General features: G+C 43.0%; 1 protein-coding gene across 2 annotated transcripts in view; it reads left to right on the forward strand.

Annotated features, from left to right (window-relative positions):
- PTPRT (protein tyrosine phosphatase receptor type T) overlaps positions 1-21657 on the forward strand; it is a 1083394-nt gene that overhangs the window by 981358 nt on the left and 80379 nt on the right. For both annotated transcript variants that reach the window (XM_060122182.1, XM_060122183.1), the window contains one exon: positions 12680-12870. In XM_060122182.1, the coding sequence (XP_059978165.1) occupies positions 12680-12870 (191 nt within the window). The remainder of the gene's footprint in view (positions 1-12679; positions 12871-21657) is intronic.

Genomic DNA, 21657 nt, shown 5'->3' on the forward strand with positions numbered 1-21657 from the left:
TTTGCTAGTGACCGCATGAGTGAACTTGGAATCAGATTCTTCCCCCCAGATGAGTCTTCACATGCAACCACAGTCACATCTGACAGCGTGAGTGCAGATTCATGAAAGACCTAGAGCTAGAGGTACCCGTGGAAGCGGCACTCAGATTTCCGACCTACAGAAGCTGTAAGATAGTAAATGTTTGTTATTTTAAGTTGCTGATTTGGAGGGTGGTTTGTTAAGTAGTGATAGATAATTAATGCATGACTTAATGTGTGATATGGTATAAGAATTTACCAAAAGCTTTTTGGTTAATAAGTAGTAGAGCCAGGATTTAACCTTGGTTCTTCTGTTGCATTTCTATAACCAAAAAAGAATGGGAACTGTAGTTAAGATCTCTCACTGCAACTTTCAGGGGTCCTTAAAGCATTGACATCCCACAAGTGCTACTATTCAGAGGCAGTTTCTCTATAACCGTGATTCCCTTATGACCTGCACACCTTTATTACCATGAGAAGAAGCCACAGGAATTCTGGAGAAGTTGGTGAGCAGCAGGCCTGTAGGATTGATCTTCTTTACTATGTTTCAATCAGGAATTGAGTCAAAATTCCCCTTTCTGGCCCCCAGTCACTGCCCTGACCCCCAGTAAATGGTTGTAACAGTAGTTCCCAAACATGACTGGCCCCAAACTAAAGCTACTAAGTCCTTAGGTCTAGGGAAGAAATCTATATTTAACATGTTCCCTGAGTGACTCTTGTATGGCCCAATGTTTTGGGATCCACTACATAAAACACAGTAGGTTGCCATTTCAGTCAACTTCTATAATTCAACAGCTGAGGGTCTGCCAGGCTAACCCTTGATGTGCACACACAGCTTTATCAGTTCTTATGAGAGTGTTGGGTATCTGTCCTTCCCAGAGTAAAGGCCAGCAGCATTGGTTGCTTGAATGTTTTTGTTTGGTTGGTTTCGAACAGTACTAAGGTGTACTACCTCATTCATTCACTAGAAGCAGAAAGGACAGTGCTTGCTTTATTGAGTAACTCCAGGACTATTAATGAACAAATTGTATTTCTTAACTGGAAGCTCCCTTAAAGACCATCTAATCTCTTACCACTCAAAGCGCAGGTCCACGGACCAGCAGCATCTCCGTCACCTGGGAGCTTGTTACAAATGCAGACTCTCGGATCACATTCCAGACTCACTGAATTAGAATATGCATTTTAAACTATCTCCAGCGTGTATATTGAAAGTTGAGAAGGAGTGGTCTAATTCAACTTCATAATTTTAAAGTTAAGATCCAGAAGGTGAAAGTAATTGTGCAAGACAATTTAGTGGCAAAACCAGGATGAACACTCAAGTCTTATAACTCCAAGACTGTGTTGTTTCCACTCTATTAATGTTCTGTTGTCTTTGTAGCTTATTATATCCACACACTCTGCTTAAGTATCCAGGGCGTAGTTTGAAATGAAGAAAGCAGGCTTCTCTCCATCCAGGATAATGGCAAACGCGTTTCAAACAGCTGTTGCACATTTCAATTTCCTCTCCCTTTCCCAGACAAGTTTAGCATTTCATTTTCTCTTTCGTATACATGAACAAAAGACAAAGTCACCTGTCAGGCTGAAGACTGTAAAACCTGACAAAATTGAGTTTTTCTAGTTCAGCTAAGTATCACTCTGCAACTGTTTTGCATACCTTTGTCTTACTATGATTTTGACAGATGAGGGAGAGGAAATGTTTTCGATGTGAGGCGTTATTTACTTTTTTTTCCCTTCCATCACGTACCTTCCTGTGAGGATGTGGGTCTCAGAGTGCAGTGATACATATACACAACACAAAATGCTGGGCTGGTTGTTTTTAGTGTGAGCACAACTCTGAAACGAGGGAGAAATTCCAAATCATGCCCTGCCCAAGCTGGAGTCACAACAAAGCTGTAACCTTCAGTCTGACAGAAACACACCCTTCCCCACACAATCTGTCATCCCCCCTGTACAAATCTCTCTCAAAAGCCACCCTAGAATCCCTCTGTTTCCTGCTTGCAAGAATATCAAAACCATACAATTTACTGTTCTTTACTATTTCTGCTTCAAGTAACTTACTAAGCAGGACATGTTCCTTTACGTTCTTTGGAATATCCTATCTATACTAACACGAACAGCCATATACAGACTTTTCTACTAATAGTATTAAATAACTTCACAATGATAACATTGTGTAAACTCACATTTTCTTCTTAATGTACTTCATTCTCATCTGATAAGCAGTATAATCCCCAGGAAGCCATTCCTTACCAGCCAAAATTTGTACCATACTTTATCATGTGTTTACAAAATTCTTAGGCACATGTATCACTGCCTATTTATGGGGTATTTTTCTACTCATCGAAGTTCAGATAGTCCGTTACTTCAAACAGAAGCGCAAGTGGGTGGTGACTATGCAATAATTAAACACTGGACTTCGACGTTACAAAAAAGAGTTTGTGTTTCTGGTGAGCTGAAACATTTTAAAAGTTCAGCATTATACCCCTTCTCCTTTGTGGTTCAGCAGTATATTTCCAAGATCCCATACGTACCCCTCAGCTTTGTTCTCTCCTTTCCTAGTTTGATCACTGAGCAGTTAAGACCAAAAAGCATCCTCTTGTTGCTACAGGTCTGTTGCTTCTGGCTCGCCAAGTGATCTTAATTTTTGTTTGAATTAAGTTTATAAAACCTATGCTGTGAACCCTGGTATCAGCACTTTTGCTGTCTTGTTTTCCCGCTGATTTTTCATGAAATTGTGACAAAATGAAAAATAAAAAAGACTTTCAAAGTCTTTTTTTTTTAACAGTGAAATCCTTTCTTCAAGCACAATCATACCTAGAAGTCTGTTTTTTTAACATCTTTATTGGAGTATAATTGCTTTACAATGGTGTGTTAGTTTCTGCTTTATAACAAAGTGAATCAGGTATACATACACATATGTATGATACACATATCTTCCCTCTTGCGTCTCCCTCCCTCCCACCCTCCCTATCCCACCCCTCTAGGTGGTCACAAAGCACCGAGCTGATCTCCCTGTGCTACGCGGCTGCTTCCCACTAGCTATCTATTTTACGTCTGGTAGTGTATATATGTCCATGCCACTGTCTCACTTTGTCCCAGTTCACCCTTCCCCCTCCCCATATCCTCAAGTCCATTCTGTAGTAGGTCTGTGTCTTTATTCCCGTCTTACCCCTAGGTTCTTCACGACGTTTTTGTTTTTTTTTCCTTAGATTCCATATATATGTGTTAGCATACGGTATTTGCTTTTCTCTTTCTGACTTACTTTGCTCTGTATGACAGAAGATGTGGCACATATATACAATGGAATACTACTCAGCCATAAAAAGAAACGAAATTGAGTTATTTGTGGTGAGGTGGGTGGGCCTAGAGTCTGTCATGTAGACGTCTATTTTATCAAACAGATAAAAACCATCTACCTCTGGCTACAGCAGAGGTGAGGGAAAACTCAAGTGCTTGGTGAGCATTGCACACGTGTGCACACACACACACACGCACGCACACACATAAAGCCCCCCATGAGGGTCCAATTCACTCCTGACCCACAGAAGACACTCTGAACAGAGGTCTCCCTTCCTAACTCTGGCTCAGCTCTTAGGTCACTAAGTGCACAGACTAATAATTCACTTATTCCTCCCCCTGGATACCACAGGCATGAAACTTTCCACATTATGATTTACCTAAAATAAAAACAACGATCCCTACAACTGGTCACTTAAACAAGTACAGACTGATGGCTCCTAACTAAAAGGGCGTGAGTCACAAAAGCAAGGCCATAACATGAATGACACCCTCTAAAATCAAGCAGTGGCCACCCTGTGGGCCCCTGGATTAGAGGAGCCTCAGGAAAGATGGGGCCCAGTTTATGGGGCTCTAGTAGACCACAGGGTTTCACTGAGAGACACTTTTTTTCATTATTGCTACAGTCACGCAGAGTCCAGGAACCAGCCCAGAGAAACTCAAAGGCCAGTGTTTTGTTACGTGAGGGATCCTTGGGCTGGAAGTACTTCTGCATCTTGGCTGTGGTGGTCACAGGAATCTACACCTGTGATTAAATTACATACAGCTGTGAACACACACGCACAGGTGCACGTAAAACTGGTGAAATCCAAGTAAGTTCAGTGGAGTGTGTTCATGTCAATTTCCTAATTGTGATGCTGTGTAATAGTTATGTAAGATGCTAACTTGGGGAAAACTGACTGAAGGGTGTATGGGGCCTCTCTAAGTTATTTCTTATGACTGCATGTAAATCTACAATTATCTCAAAATAAAACTTTAAGAAAAAGCTGGTGCTCTGGTAAAAGGCTGGAAGGTAACTTCTGACCCTGGCCACATCCATCAGAGTCTTCAGATGTGTTTCATGGTTTTCCCAATCAGTTACTCACTCGCCAATCCAAGCATGTGATAAAAGTGTTCTACCCGTTTCTAGAAATTGTGAAGTGGTTTACGTGTCTTTTTTCTTAATCATTTTGGCAGAGGTTTGTCTAATTTATCAGTGTTTTCGAAGGAAAGAGCCAGCTTTTGTTTTACTTCAGCTTCTCTGTTGTGTCCTTAACTTCTATTATGTCCCATTATCATTTGTTCTTATATTTATCTACTTACTTTCTACTTTCAGTGACTATATTTTTCATCTCTAGAAGTTAAATTTGTATTTTGCAAAGTCACTCATCCTTTTTCCACGATGCGTTGCCTTATTGCTGTGGTTCACAGTCCTTCCATATTCTCTTTAATCAATCAAAGTGTATTTATTTTATTGTCTCTTAGACAGTTTCATTATTTTTAATCCTTGGCAGGCACATCTCTCTGGGTATCACGTCTGCTGACTCTCCCTTGTGGGGATAAGCTTGCTCACGTGGCTTGTCTTTCTTTACATTTTATTTTTCCGCTATGAATTCATCTTTAGTGGAGGCGGTTTTGTTCTGTGGGAATTAACATGTCTTGGATTATGAAAATAGCTCTATAGAGTGGTTCTCATTTGCCTGTCAGGACAGGAAGATTTTCTGTGGTATTACATGGATTTTGTATGTTGATTTCTAGGTTTGCAGTTGCTCTGTCACACGCAGAGCACAAATGCAGACCCCAGACCAAAATGTGGTAGGGGTCCAGAGTTGCCTTTGTTTACTGCCTCTAACTATTTGAAAACTATAAACCCTTCTTTTTATTCTACTAATTGATGCCTTTAACCTAAGTGTGTGCATACATACATGTGCACACACACACAGATATGCACACACATGTGTGTGAAATTAGATCCTTTACTTAAGAGCAAGATTAAAATAGTATATATTGCCTGTCTATTATAAAAGGTGAAGAAGTTGATTTTTTTTCTAGTGATCCATCAGTCACCCATTTCCTCGTTTTTGTTAGTAACATTTCAGAATTTAATCAAGTATTTTTATATTAGATGTTTTTACATAGTTTCTCATTAACAATTCTTTTTTTTAGTTCATTGTGTTTCAACTCACATTTATTTTGATTTTAATACTCATGTCTGTGTTTAACTGATTTTGGTGTATAACAAATCAGTTCTTTTAAAATACAATTTCCTCCGATCTTGTGGGAGTTTTTTATTTTTTTTAACTAAAAAATTTTTTCCTTATTTCCCCACCTCCCCAAGCCTCTAGAAAAGAATCAGAGCCAGTATAATTTCTGAATCTTTGTGCATCAGGGAACATCTTTCTGTAGCCTCACAAATGAAAAACAACTTTTATCAGGGTATGATTTTGGAGTCACAGCATATTTCCCTCAAAAATTTTGTTCCGGGGCTTCCCTGGTGGCGCAGTGGTTCAGAGTCCGCCTGCCGATGCAGGGAACACGGGTTCGTGCCCCGGTCCGGGAAGATCCCACATGCCGCGGAGTGGCTGGGCCCGTGAGCCATGGCCGCTGAGCCTGCGCGTCCAGAGCCTGTGCTCCGCAACGGGAGAGGCCATAACAGTGAGAGGCCCGCATACTGAAAAAAAAAAAAAAAAAAAAAAAAAAATTTTTGTTCCAATGATTTTTGGCATTTAAATTTGGGCAATAGAAAATATGGTTAGCGTTGTTTCTTTTTCTTTATGGATAGCCTTTTTTTCCAGCCTAGATGTTTATCTGAGTATTTCTACATCAATAATATTTAATAACATTATCAGGAGATTTGTTCTAATTTTAAATTGTACATGGAGAGCTCTTCACATTTTGTTCATTTTGGGGTTTTATTCTGCCAAAAAGCTGTTTTTACGTTGTACCCTTTATTATTGCATCTATTTTGTTTATTCTGTTCTCTTCTTTAGTAACAGCAATTGTCTTTTATATGTCTGTTTTTTTCTCTGAAAATGTCGTTTTGGTGCCTTCACACGTGAACACACATGAGCAGATGATAGATTCCAAGGAAAAAGAAGTCTCATTGTTCTAATTCCCTTATATGTTCACTACAAGCTTCTCAAATTAATTCTCCACAAGTTTCTGCCTGTTGCTTATTCTCATTACAGATTCCAATGTCCATTCAAATTCTGCTCTTCCATTTTGGTTTCCTTACCATCGTTCCTTGCCTCACTCAGCAAATTTTCCTCTAGTTGCTTCTTCACTTGATGCATATTTTGGAAAAGCTGTCCTCTTATTGTTTAATCTTTCACTTTCTTTATTCTTCCATGTTTTCTTGAATTTCATGCCATCTAAAATGCATTTCTGTTTTCCACTGTGTAGGTTATAGAAAAAAATCAAATGGGCTTAAACAATAAGTTAATGTGTTATCTTACAGAACAGGAAGTCAGGAGTTAGAGGAGGTTCCATTGATTGGTTGAATGAGATGCCCAAGAATGTCATTAAAGCCCCCCATCCTTTCAAGCTCTCCACTTTGCCATCTCATGTTGGCATTGCCCTTAGCCTGGATCCTTTCTTGGATGCGAGATTGCTTTAGCAGTTCCAAGCATCAAACCCACACATGGTAATGTCCAGTAGGAGACAGAAGCCCCTGGAATATCCTTCTTAGAAGTAAGGAAATCTTTCCTAGAAGAAAATAGAACTCCCCTAGTAGACCTTCCCTCCTAGCTCATTGAAAAGTTTTGAAAATTGGCAAAGATGATAGGAACATCTGATTGGCTTAAGCAAATCAGGATTTTCCCCTACGTCTTGGAATAGGGTCATCCTCCTCTGAGTCACATGGGGAATGTGTGGGCACGCAGACTCGTTTGGGGGTTCTGCCAGAAAGGAAGAAGGTGAGGGATGGCTGTTGGGTAAACAGTCAACACTGACTACTTTTCTTTTGAAAATTTTATTTTTATCAGCATCCAGAGTGTCATTTTTCTTATTTTTCACATCGCAGATTTTTCTGAGACGCCGTGTTGTTTTGTTTCTGTTTTCCTTAACTTCAAAGAAGGAGAGGTCTCTAGGGACTGGTGTTTGCCAATAAACAGAGAAGGCAGATTCTTGTCGTTGCTTTCGCTGTTCAACTGATTGGAATCCTTTTCTTGTGACTTAAGCAGGAGAAGTAACGGAGGTTCACAGTCCCCATCCCTATGTGATGTATCTTCCACCATCCTTCCAAGTCATGTGAGAGCTGTGGAAGAAGGAATTCACACTCTCTCCACAAAGAGAAAGATTGATTTCTTTATCAGGAGGAGCAAATGAATCCAGAAGCACTTTCCTATGACTGTTCCCATCTCAGATTTTTTCTAATACTGAATCTGAGTGCTGGGGTACAAAGGTGTTTATCCATCCTCTTTTGTCTTAGCCAGTGAAAGGGACCGAGGAAGAGACAGGGCTTGGAGATGCCCGATGCCCGTATTTGCTTGCTAGAGCCTTTGATTCTCTGAGCCCAGGAAAGAAAATGGGAAAAGATGAAGCATCTCTTTTTTGTCCTTTGAGCCAGTGTTACCTCAAGTAACGAAGTATAACCGTGTCAATTGTCAATTGTATAATGTCCATTTCAGTTCCGTAGAATGTGGCACAGTGGAATGGCATTCTACTTAAGTATTAGTTTTACAAGTTCAGCCCTATGGAGTTGGTCAGATTTAAGACAGGGAGAAAAGGTAATTCCTATATAGATATGCACTATTCAACATTCCTGAGGGGATATGCGATGGGGGTATATGAATCTACTCTTTCTCGAAGGTCACAAGTCTGTATACACCTAATCGTAGTTTAAGTCAAAGCTAGCGTATCACGCCCATGATTTTCTATTTCACCGTCATTTTTAATGAGATAAAGTAAAGCAATGGTTGAAAATTGATTTAAAGAGAAACTTTGAAGACATGACTATATAGATACGCACTGTTCAGTGCAGTAGCCACCGGTCACAGGTGGCTATTTATATTGAAATTAATTGAAGTTGGGTTAAAGTAAAAATTCAGTTCCTCGGTCCCACTAGCCACATTTCAAGTGCTTGACAGTCATAGGTGACTAGTGGCTACCATATTGAATGTGCAGATACAGAGCACTTCCATCATCATATGAAGTTCTGTTGGGCAGTGCTGGGCTAGAGCTGTCTTACACTAGATCAGTGTCTTTTCGAGTTCACTCTAGCTCGAAGTCAGCTCTCTTTAGAACTTGATTTGGCACTGGATGTACACCCGCCCTGTCTAATACTATAGCCACTTAACCATATGTGGTGTTAAGCACTGGAAATATGGCTGGTCTGAGTTGAAATGCTTTATAAGATACACATTGGATTTCAAAGCCTGAGTATGAATAAAGAACGTCAAATATATCATTAATAATTTTATACCAACTCTATGTTGAAATATCATTTCAATGTATTGGGTTAAACAAAATTTCTTATTGCAATTAATTTCACTTGTTCCTTTTTACCTTATTTAACGTTGCTATAAGAAAATTTTAATTTACATACGTGGTCCATGTTATATTTCCACTGGACCTCTTTACCCTCTGTGTAACTGCAGAATGCTCTCCCTTTCTATGTCTCTTTCTCTAGATCTGTGCTTCCTAGTACAGTAACCATAAGCCACATGTGTACATTTAAATTTAAGCGAATTAAAATTAAGCAAAGTGTAAAATGCAGTTTGCCCATCACATTAGCCGCATTTCACACACTCAGTAGTCACATGTGTTCAGTGGCTACCATATTGCACAGCACAGATGCAGACCATTTCCATCATTGTGGAGAGTTCTATTGGACAGGGCTGGTACAGGTTGTACACAGTGATGGCAAAAACCACAGAACTGGGGCGTGAATGCCTAAAGCTTGGGCGATGTTTCCACGGTGCCTAACTCTGCAACACGTTATCCTCCCACCTCCCGGAGCCCATCTGTTCCACCTTTGTCAGACATGTTTATGCACATCTTATCTCCTCTTCTCTCCTGCAAGGGCTGTGGCAGCGTATCTCCCTCTGCAGACACTTTCCTCCACCCTCCTGTCTGTACTTATATCTAACACTGTGCTTTGTACACTATAGGTACTCAGTAAATATTTGTTAACCGGCTGGAGTGGCAGTTCCTAGCAAGTGATTGGACATATGTGGCTGTTGCTAGTGGGAGATCTCTAATAGCTTGGTAGCAGGGGGATAAAAAAGAAAGAGAAGGTCAAAACCAGGTTCCCAAGGAAGAAGGAAAAGCGACTGGCAGAGAGACAGAAAAGAGGAAATCAGAGGGACGGTGGTGACCTGGCATCTCATACACGTCACCATAATCCCTCTGCTCGTGCTAGCAGCCCTTCACGGGCAGCAACAAGACACATTGCGGGGGAATTCACAGCCTTAGACAACAGCTATAGAAAAGGTGCCAAAGAAATCCAAAATATTATTATGTGATAAATAAACATGCAAGGCCTATAAATGAGCAGTTGAAATGGCATGAAAATTAAGGGTCTGGTGAGGAGAAAAATGAAAAATGTTCTCTCCCTGGACCAGCTGGTTTGAGTTACATTTTACGAGCAGCACGTGGATTCCAGCACCCTTGTTGAATTAGCAGCAGAATCACACATTAGTTTTAAGGCTCCCTCTCGAAAAGGAACATCATAACGATTTTTAATTGGGGCTGATAAAAATGTAGCATTACTTGTAGGTTCCTGAGAGAAGTGAGTTGTGAAATTGGGTTTTCATTAAACCTAATGATGGAAAATTAAGTATAGTGAGTCTGGTGAAATGGGGTGTGACAAAAGGCATCACTTCTGCATTAGCAGGGGTTAATAGGGAATAGGTGAAGTAAGACACATTGGAAAAGGGAGTCCAACTAGTTGAATTAATAAACCTTGAAACTCCCTTGGTTCCGAGTCTTCATAGCATCATTAGCACCAGCACTGACATTATTACAAATGTTACAGCAATACAAGTTGCTAAATTTCAGACACGTTTGTTTTCCATTCCAGTGTTGGTTTTGCCGACACCAAGTTTACAGTCTGTCTAGCAATGTGTTTAGAGGAAAATATCCATATTGGTAGCTGTTTGGTTTTGGGAACACTTGGCATCTCACAGAAGTTGTCAGATGCTCTTTCCTAAGGAGCCTATCTCTGCCAGGCAGCTGATCTCCCAGGCAGTCCAGGTCCCAGGTCCGTGGGTCTCTGAAGATACCTGTCACCATATATGATAGTGGCTTAGGTGGGAGACACTCACAGAGCTCCAGGCATTGACTCCGGTTCATCCTGTCCTGGGAATCGTGAAGTGCAGCATCTAGAGAAGCAAACTCAAGTGCTCCTTTTTTCTCCATCCCCATGAGTGATATTCACTGGAAGGAGGCCTCAGATCCATGGCAGCTGGGACGCCTACAAGAAATAGCATGAGTCTTTAACGAGGAGTCTTCTGAAAATCCTTCAGTGGTTTCCCACTGGCTTGAAGATTCTTAGACATTCACACCTTTCTAGGCTGACTTCACACCGTGTCTCACGGCTTTACCCCCATCATATTTCCACCCTCTACCTCTATTCCATCGTATCTTCCTTGCGCTTACCTAGATGTGCTTGGCTTTTCCAGCTTCTCTGCTCATGCTTCCAGTGGTTCTTCTTGTCTGTCTACCCTATACTAGACCACCCAGCCTTGAGGGTGAAACCTGTATTCTGTGCATTTCCAGTGTCTACCAGAGCCCCTGGAACAGAGTGGGGTCTCAGTAAATCTAACTCCTGATCACAAGGGTGTGATGGAGAAGGGAAGCTGTGCCTACATTTGCCAGCTCTATGTTTAAGCAACGCCAGTGAAGACGTGTTACCTGTTACCTCAAATCCCAGGAGAAAAGTCAGCAGTATTTTTCTCATGCTTGTCAGAAAACTTGTGCTTACGTCTCACCTAGGCCCTTCTTCCTGGTGTATAAACCTATATACTCTAGATCCTTCTGTTGGCAATCCTTCCTTACTAGGAAGAGTTTTGCTCATGCTGTCACATAGGAGGAAGGTTCACTTTTACATACAGAATCAGTGTTTGATGGATTATGGCGACAGAGAGAAACAAGCTGAAAGATACGTGGATTTTGAAAAGACAAGTTGCAGAAAATGAGGAATGTATGCTAGAACTCCCAGGGAACGAGTGTGGCCTAGGCCCCGTGGGGTCTGCCTTGGTCCCTTGCAGTGCCTGAAAACATCTGGGTGAGACACATCAGATCTGGCAGTGCTCATCTTCTGCATGCCACAAACAGGAGGGTCTAGAGCATAGACTGTCCATGTCTTTGGGAGGAGGTTGGGGAGACCAAGCCTGAATGGTTCTGGGTAAGACGAACTGGCCCTGAAAGATTGACAGTGTATGGCTGGCAGGGAGTTCATAGGGTAAGAAAGTGGTTTTACTGGTCTAAGGGGAGCAGAGGAATTCAAATTCCAACCTAAGCAGGCATCAGTTTTGAGGGTGGCCCAACTAGTAGGGAGCAGTTAACATAATTCAGTGTGTCTAAAGGTTATTATCAGGAGAGATTATAGATCTTATACCAAGGATAGATGTATGAAGGACATGAGGCGTAGGACCCAGGCCTGGGAGAAGTAGCTGTCAGGACTGAAGGAGGAGGCTCAGGCTTCCCCACCTGCAAGGTAGGTTCAGCATCACTCCTGGATTAAGAGTGTTAAATTCTGGGGAAACTAGACAGTAGGCAGAAGGTGATCATTGTTGCAGAGCCCATAGCTGGAGAGCAGCTGAGAGGGTCAGGGTCTCTGCTATCTACTGCGGATCCAGGACTGGCTCCAATTCCTCCCAGTGTATGACCCAAAGGAAACAAACTAGTAGAGAAACCAGGTCACACGGGGATGCAGGCAAATGGACCAGAAGCAGACACATGGCTCTGATCTCCAGGGACCTGAGGCTCTCCTCACCTGTAGGCAGGCACCAGAGACGATTCCAGGAAGTCTGCTCCCTCAACAGGAGGGTGCTCCTAGTATCCATCCTGCCTGGCTTCTCACTGGTTCTAGGATTGGCCTGGATTGCCTGAGACCACCCTGACAAGCCTGAAGGAAGGACAGCATCAGGCAGGAGATGACAGCCAACCTGGAACCCTGTCTTTACTGCATCAAGATGCACGCTTGAAGTAGAAACGAACCAAGGGTTATTGTGTCACTGGTTTGTTTGTTGTTTTCATGTTTAAATCTACCGCCACTGCCACGCCAGGGAAACCGTGTTTCTTTATTCTTTCTGCAGTTCCCTGATCAGCTGAGTCCTGAGTTAGTTCCCTCTGCCCTCCTGAGGTCAACCTAGGGGAGGCACAGAGGACAGAGGACAAAACTCCTATAGGTGATGGTCTGTTCTCCCTCCTTCTTTTTGAAGCAGATGGCAGCCGTGGGGAGCTGTCCCAGCCCACCCTCACGATCCAGACTCACCCCTACCGGGCCTGTGACCCCGTGGAGATGAGCTATCCCCGGGACCAGTTCCAGCCCGCCATCCGGGTGGCTGACCTGCTCCAGCACATCACTCAGATGAAGAGAGGCCAGGGCTACGGGTTCAAGGAGGAATATGAGGTAAGAGACCAGCCTGCGGGAAACTGCCTGATGGGCGCAGAGGCTTCATGGGTACTAAAGGTACTCAAAGTATGGTCCCGGGTTCAGCAGCGTCGACACCACCTGGGAGCCTGCTGGAAATGCACCATCTCAGGCCCACCCAGACCTACTGCATCAGTTTAGAGTCACGCCTGCCTCCAATGGGAAGATAGCAATAGAAAGGCTCCCGCCCCCATCCCACATGTTGTAGAAAAGCCAGCAGATCACCCCTGCCAGTGGTTTTCAGCAGGCCTGCTTGCTCCTGGTCACCTCTTGCCTCACGGTCATGCTTCTGTTGTGTTTTCAACACCCCCAAGTCAATATCGCATCTGGCAACTGCTGTCCTCCCTCTCTTGGTACCTGCTCCGCAACCCCTGCCTTGGACATCCCTTACCTTCCTCCCCAGCGAGTCTCTAATGCCAAGGATTCGTGAGTAGCAGTTGTTACTAAGGTTTAGGGAATCACAGAAGGATTGCAGCCAAGTACAGGAAGTACCTGAATACAAGTCCTCCTGAGGTGAGGTTCTGGTCACCAGACAGGTCTCTATCCACTTCCTTCCCAAAAGTTCCTTTTAGTGTCCTAAAATTTTCTTTTTTTTTCCTCCTCCTTTTTATAGCAGCCAGGAAAAGAACTCCGCTCCCTCTACTTTATTATGCAGAACAGTTATAGCTATCTTTATCTCACTCCTTTTGTTTCACTCCTTGCCCTTTAGGCCTCACGTTTTACAAACAAAAGGTAGAAGGAAAAACTCATTAAGATGTTTTCCTGCACTAAAGAGCACCTGACCCCCAAGAAGAATTTTGCATCCCTCCTGAGCCTGTCGGAATCCAGCTGCAGGCGGCTTTGGAACCGAGCATCTCTTTCTTCTCTTTTCCTTTCCTCTCTCTACCTCTCCTCCATCCTTCCCAAAATATCTTTTGAGCATTTGCTGTGTGCCAGGCTCTGAGTTAGTTGCACTAGGTTTTGTTGTGGTGGTGGTGGTGGTGGTTTTTTTTTTTTTTTTCTCATATGCATCCTGTGGCCCAGATATGCTAGGTTCAGTTTCACTGTGTGCAGTGAAAATGCATTGACTCAGATGCTACACATTTGGAATTCTTGATACTGCAGACTAAGTTTATCTCTCAGACTGTATTCTGAGAAAGAGCTTACAAAGCAATATTTCAGAAGTTGTGTGAGGTCATGAAATTGTGCTAAATTTGGCGGTAGGGGGTGTCCAGACATCCAGATTCCAGTACAACAAGCTGTGTGGCCTGTCGTTTTGCTACCTGAGTTTTGAAGTTCTTTATCAGTTGAATGAAGAGTTTGGATAGGTGATTACTAAGGGACTGTCTGGTCCTAAAACTTTGAGAGTATAAAACATGGTAGCAAGGAGAACGGTTTGACGCAGTTATGTGAAAAAAACGTTTATGTCAATGCTCATGAGTAATTACCAGCTCAGGAGAACCAGCAGTTAACTTCTTTTGTTTTGTTTTGTTTTTGTTTTAACATCTTTATTGGAGTGTCATTGCTTTACAATGGTGTGTTAGTTTCTGCTGTATTACAAAGTGAATCAGCTATACGTATACATATATCCCCATATACCCTCCCTCTTGCATCTCCCTCCCACCCCTCTAGGTGGTCACAAAGCACAGAGCTGATCTCCCTGTGCTATGAAGCTGCTTCCCACTAGCTACCTATTTTACATTTGGTAGTGTATATATGTCCATACCACTCTCTCACTTCGTCCCAGCTTACCCTTCCCCCTCCCCATGTCCTCAAGTCCATTCTCTACATCTGTGTCTTTATTCCTGTCCCCAGCAGTTAATTTCAAATACGGTCTAAGTAAAATAGTATTTTTCAGGCTTCCCTGGTGGCGCAGTGGTTGAGAGTCTACCTGCCAATGCAGGGGACACGGGTTCGTGCCCCAGTCCGGGAAGATCCCACGTGCCGCAGAGCGGCTGGGCCCGTGAGCCATGGCCACTGAGCCTGTGCGTCCGGAGCCTGTGCTCCGCAACGGGAGAGGCCACAACAGTGAGAGGCCCACGTACCACAAAAAAAAAAAAGAAAAAAAAAATAGTATTTTTCATATACTCAATCTATAAATTTTGGGAGTATACTGGGATAAGAATTGCAGGTGACGGTCTCATCACCTCACATCCCTGGGCCTTATTTCCTAGGAGGTTGGTTAAATGATCCTGATCTCAGCAGGCCGTGGGGTCCAGCGGCTGGACCTCGGTCCTTGTCTTCTTTGAAAAAAGAATTCAGCAAAGAGACAGAGATTATGAAGCAGATAAAATGTTTATTAGAAGCAAAGTACGTGTGGAAGTACACACAGGCAGACTCAGAGTGAGTCATGCCCAGTAGGGGGTGTGGCTAAAATTGCTTATGTGGGGGCAGTTTTCCACGTTCCCTCTGGCCAGTCATCTTGCTCGTGCCCATATTTGGCCTGACTCAGGGCCCTGCCCGATGTGCACCCACATCTTTTAGCCAAGATGAATTCTAGCGCGAGGGTTTCTGGGAGGTTGGCGGGACATATTATGGGCTGTCGCCCCCTCTCACCTTTGACCCCTGAGTATCTTTTCTGCACATGTGTGGTCTAGGATGTCTCCTTGACCATAGGAATGAGAAAAATGTGCTCGCCTTATCTTTTACTCAAGCAGGGCTCTGCTCCTGTCATTATCTTTATTTCGAAGTGTCTACAGGAGACTGTTTGCAGCTGCTCAGCCTGGGGCCCATCTCTCTCCAGCCTCAATCCCAACCCCTTAAAGTATGGAGGGGGGGGCATGTGTGTGTGCTCACACTCACTTGTGTAGACCTGTGTGGTGAGTGAATGTCAGGAGAAGGTGTGTTGTCTGTAAAGTCGTATTCAATATCATGAAGGTTTAATAAGTTATTAGTCATAATATTTAATTTGTTTTAAAGTTTCAAATAGCATTAAGGGACATGTGTGGCTTATCAGAAAGGGGGCCAAGTAGTCAAAGCCTGAGAAACACTGTTCTAGGAACTTGCGATCTAAGATTTGAAAACAGAAATACAAATACATTTGACGACTTTGGTGCATTTCCTTCCAGAATGATATCTTTTAAAGGTATCCATACTTATGTGGTGGGATTTGGATTGATTTTTTTGTGTGTGTGCCTTTTTACATTTTCCAAATTTTCTAGCATGGAAATGAACTGCTTTTATAATGAGAGAGAAAACAATAAATGTTGTCCCATCATTTGCACTTCAACCATAAATACCATTAAGTAGACTAGACTTGCCCTCAGTTAGTTCAAGTTATATTGATCAGTTAGCTTGAATGCTTAGCTTCTAGTTAACAGCATTTCCTGATTAACTAGAGGTTAATTGGAAGACATTACTTCATAGGTGTCTTTCCACACTGTCTTTCCACTTCCTTAGACTATAGCTGGATATTGCTTTGATCATCAAGCCTCCTGTGATGTCTGGAATCTACATACTGAACAAAGAATCACAAGTCTACTTGAAGACTGTTTCCTATTGTAGATATATGATTCCTGGGTCTTCAATCCTACCATCAAACCCACACGCCATGTGCTCCGTTGCCTGTCACTCGCCTACCCTGATCATTTTTTTCATACAAATTAGTGGGTTTGACAAGTTGACATATAAGGGACCTCTCAGCTATAGCAAGCTGTGTCTTCTAAAATTCACTTAAGTTGTACAATCACTTACAGATTTGCTCATTAAATATTTACTGAGTAGTTACTATTTCTAAGAACTGTTCGAGGTATTTGGGATACAACAGAGAGCAAAAATGGACAAAGATACATGCCCTTGTGAAGCTTGTGTTCTAGCAGAGGAAACCCAAGATAAACAATAGACTTAAAAATAAGGAAGTTATTTTACAATAACTTACCTAATGTAATATGTTAGTAAATAATATAGTATGTTAGACGGTGAAAAACACTGTTTGCTATATTACAAGCTACCCCAGATCTTAGTGACGTAGAACAGCCAGTTTATCGTGCTCACTGATTCTGTGGGTCAGGCATTTGGACAGGGTACAACAGGGATAGTCTTTCTCTCTTCCATGATGTCTAAAGCCTTGACTGGGAATGCTCTAAGGCTTGGGACTGAAGATCTGAAAGTGTCTTCACTCAGATAGCTAACAGCTGGGATCTCAGCTGGGATTGCCAGCTGGAACACCTACACTCAGCCTCTTCCGGTGGCCTGGGCTTCCACACAGCATGGTTGCCTCGGGATCGCTGAACTTCTTACATGGTGGCGCAGAGCTCTGCCGGTGAGCCCCCTAGCTAACAAGGTGGAAAATGCGTCACCCCTTGCTACCTACAGTTGGACGCCACACAGCATCACTCCAACCACCTTATATTGGTTATATGCAAACAATAACTGCCTACATTCTGGGGGAGGGGAATTAGACTCCATCTCTTGATGAAGGGAGGTGGAGCTGCAAGATTCTAAGAGAGAATACGGAACAGGAGTAGTGGAAAATATAATCTGTGGATAATACAGTCTTCCACAAGTAAGTACCATGGGAAATGAAAGAGAAGCGCAAGGAAGGGAGATGGTATATTCCAGGGACATGAGGTGAAGGAGTTCCAGTATTAAACAGGCTGAAAGGGCAGTCTTTCATTAGAATATGAGATTTGAGCAGAGACATGCTGGAAAGTATCTGGAGGAAAAGAGTCAAGATCAAGGGAGTAATATATCTGGCATGTACAAGGAGGTCAAGTGTGGTGTGAGTCCAGTGAACAAGAAAGAAAAGTAATAGAGGGTGCAATTGGAGAAATAAAGGGGGCTTGATCATATAGTGCCTTATAAGTCATTATAGGGACTTTGGCTTTTACTTTGAATGAAATGAAAAGCCACTGCAGCGTTTTGAGAGGACAAGTGATAATTTTCTGACATTATTTTGAAAGATTGATTCTTGCTGCTCTGTGGAGAATAGACAGAGGGAGGAAAGGGTGAAAGCAGGGAAACCAGTTGCGAGCCCACTGCAGTGACCCAGCAGAGAGACAGTGCTGGCTCACCCGGCATGTGGCAGCAGCGGTGGAGGGAGGTGGCTGGATTCTGAATGTATTTTGAAGATACAGCCAACAGGATTTTCTAACACATTACATGTGGCCTGGGAGAGAAAGGGAGGAATCAAGGGTGACTTCAAGGCTATTACCCAAGCCACTGGAAGGATGGAGTTGCCACCAGTGGAGATGGGAAGGCTGCAGGTGGAACAGACTTGGGGATAAGGAAGGAATGGGGAGTTTGATTTTGAACTAAGATGTCTATTAGATATCTCAGTGGAGATGGAAAGTAGGTAGCTGGATATATGAGTCTGGAATTTGGGAAAGAAGCCTGGACTGGGGAGAAAACTTTGGGAGCCATTGGCACATAGATGATATTAAAAACACAGAATTTCAACTGTGAGATGTCAGAGCACTTTTCATAGACCAGGCATTGTACTGGACTCTAGAAACTGAGGAGACAAGATGGAGTCCTTGTCTTCTGGGGAGCTTAGAGCTTATTCTTCGAGATGCGCATATAAACTATTTCACTGTTTGGCAAAATGTCTCAGTAGAGGTATCCCTAGAGTGCTATCAGAGCCCTTGGAGATGGGATGCATTAAGCCTAGCCTGAGGATGGATAGCCAGTGGCTTTCTGGAAGACATAAAGCCTAGCCAAAGCTTGAGAAATAGGAGGGAGCAAAGAAGGAGATGGGGCTGCAGTTGTTAGTAGGGGCAGGCATGGGGTGTGGGCAAGGGGGTTTGGATTTTATTCCAGGAGCAATGGGGAGCCATTGAAGGGAGCAGGATTTTTTTAAGCTGGATTTTATTTTATTTTATTTTATTTTTTAAACATCTTTATTGGAGTATAATTGCTTTACAATGGTGTGTTAGTTTCTGCTTTATAACAAAGTGAATCAGGTATACATATACATATGTTCCCATATCTCCTCCCTCTTGCGTCTCCCTCCCTCCCACCCTCCCTATCCCACCCCTCTAGGTGGTCACAAAGCACCGAGCTGGTCTCCCTGTGCTATGTGGCTGCTTCCCACTAGCTATCTATTTTACATTTGGTAGTGTATATATGTCCATGCCACTCTCTCACTTTGTCACAGCTTACCCTTCCCCCTCCCCATATCCTCAAGTCCATTCTCTAGTAGGTCTGCGTCTTTATTCCCGTCTTGCCCCTAGGTTCTTTATGGCCTTTTTTTTTTTTACATTCCATATATATGTGTTAGCATACAGTATTTGTTTTTCTCTTTCTGACTTACTTCACTCTATATGACAGACTCTAGGTCTATCCACCTCACTACAAATAACTCAATTTCATTTCTTTTTATGGCTGAGTAATATTCCATTGTATATATGTGCCACATCTTCTTTATCCATTCATCTGTTGTTGGACACTTAGGTTGCTTCCATGTCCTGGCTATTGTAAATAGAGCTGCAGTGAACATTTTGGTACATGACTCTTTTTGAATTATGGTTTTCTCAGGGTATGTGCCCAGTAGGATAATCAAGACAGTATGGTACAGGCACAAAAACAGAAATATTGATCAATGGAACAGGATAGAAAGCCCAGAGATAAACCCATGCACTTATGGTCAATTAATCTACAACAAAGGAGGCAAGAATATACAATGCAGAAAAGACAGTCTCTTCAATAGTAGTGCTGGGAAAACTGGACAGCACGTGTAAAAGTATAAAATTAGAACACTCCCTAACACCATACGCAAAAATAAACTCAAAATGGATTAAAGACCTAAATGTAAGGCCAGACACTATCAAACTCTCAGAGGAAAACATGGGCAGAACACTCTAAGACATAAATCACAGCAAGATCCTTTTTGACCCACCTCCTAGAGAAATGGAAATAAAAACAAAAATAAACAAATGGGACCTAATGAAACTTAAAAGCTTTTGCACAGCAAAGGAAACCATAAACAAGAACAAAAGACAACCCTCAGAGTGGGAGAAAATATTTGCAAATGAAGCAACTGACAAAGGATTAATCTCCAAAATTTACGAGCAGCTCATGCAGCTCAATAACAAAAAAACAAACAACCCAATCCAAAAATGGACAGAAGCCCTAAATAGACATTTCTCCAAAGAAGATATACAGGCTGCCAACAGACACATGAAAGAATGCTCAACATCACTAATCATTAGAGAAATGCAAATCAGAACTACAGTGAGATATCACCTCACACCAGTCAGAATGGCCATCATCAAAAAATCTAGAAACAATAAATGCTGGAGAGGATGTGGAGAAAAGGGAACACTCCTGCACTGTTGGTGGGAATGTAAATTGATACAGCCACTTTGGATTCTCCTTTTAGATGCAACTATTTGTCGTAGATCAGAACAGGGAGATCAGAGGCAGGTAGAGGGCTGGGACAGTAATTCAAGGAAAATATGGGTTTGCCTGAACCTGGAGACTGTGCCCCGAGCCTAGACAAGCCCACACACATTCTTTCATGTCGAGCCATAAAATCAGCTTGCTCTCTTCAGCGTGTAAACTTGAACCTCTCAATGCATATATTTTAAGTTCGGTGACTTGAAATAATGCATGAATGGTCCTGAATTGAGAGTCAAAATGCCTAGATTTTTTAAGCCCTGTCTCTTTCATTAACTATCTGGGTGACCTTGAGCCAGTTACTCCCCCTGTCTGGGCCTCCATTTTCATATTTATGCAATGGGCGTGAAGACATTGGTCAGAGTGATCCAAAGAGTGCTTCTGTCCATGATACGTTGGGAGTCTCAGTGGGAACCAATTGTCCAGGCCAGCTGGATCTCCCATCCCACCTGTAGCTCCACTGGACCCCACTCTCTGGGGCTACCACCCCTGTAGTTATGTCTCAAGTCCTAGCCACCGTGATTGACCAGGGACCTTGGGTTCCTAAGAACTCAAGGAGGCCTAAGGCAAATTAACTGCACTTCCCATACAGATCTGAGTGTTAGAGGCTTTCAATCTTGACTGCACATTAGAATAACGCAGGGAAGTTTTAAAAACACCAACACCCGGGCCATCCTTCAGACCAATTAAATCAGAATCTCTGGAAGTGGGATCCAGGGATCAGTATTTCTTAAGCTCTCCAGAGGACTCTAATGTACTTTCAAGGTTGAGACGCTGGTCTGAGGAGGCCCGTGGAGTCCCCTGCACGTGCCCTGCTTGTGTCCACAGACCCTTCCCCTCACCTGCTGTACTTGCTCCCAGTCACATCCGATGCCCATGGAGGCATGTGAGGACCCCACAAATCTGCCCTGCTATTGGATCACAGTCCCATTAGAGTCAACGGGCTTCTTCACGTGATCCTGGACTGCAGAGTCTTCCCTCCTCCCCCTCCTACCTCCCCCAGCCCAAAGGTGGGGGCACCTTCCCCAGTTACAAACCAAAAATCCTAAGCATGCCATCAAATGCTAACAGATGTTGGCTGGAGAGTGGGATTGTCTGTGAGTCCTAGAATGCCAGACACTGTCGTGGTCAGATGAGTATCAAGTTTGGGAAGGATGTGGGGCAATAGGGTGAGGTGACTTTGTGATGGAGAGAAGGAAGAGAAGCATGTTAATCCAGTCCAATCCGGGCAACCTGTCATCATAATGAATAGAACAAGCCCAGTAGGGAAACCAGAAGGTATTGGTTACTACAGCTCCATTAAGATTATTTAAGGCAACAAGGACCAGCTGTGAGGAATGTGATGCAGCCTAATGAAGAGCAAACATTTGTTCATTTTCCAGCTCTGGGCAGACAAGCCATGTGCATGGCTTGTGTGGGGTGAGGCCAGTGTTGCCATCTTTCTCTTAGTCG

Source organism: Lagenorhynchus albirostris, chromosome 15, assembly GCF_949774975.1.
Source record: "Lagenorhynchus albirostris chromosome 15, mLagAlb1.1, whole genome shotgun sequence".
Classification (NCBI taxonomy): domain Eukaryota; kingdom Metazoa; phylum Chordata; class Mammalia; order Artiodactyla; family Delphinidae; genus Lagenorhynchus; species Lagenorhynchus albirostris.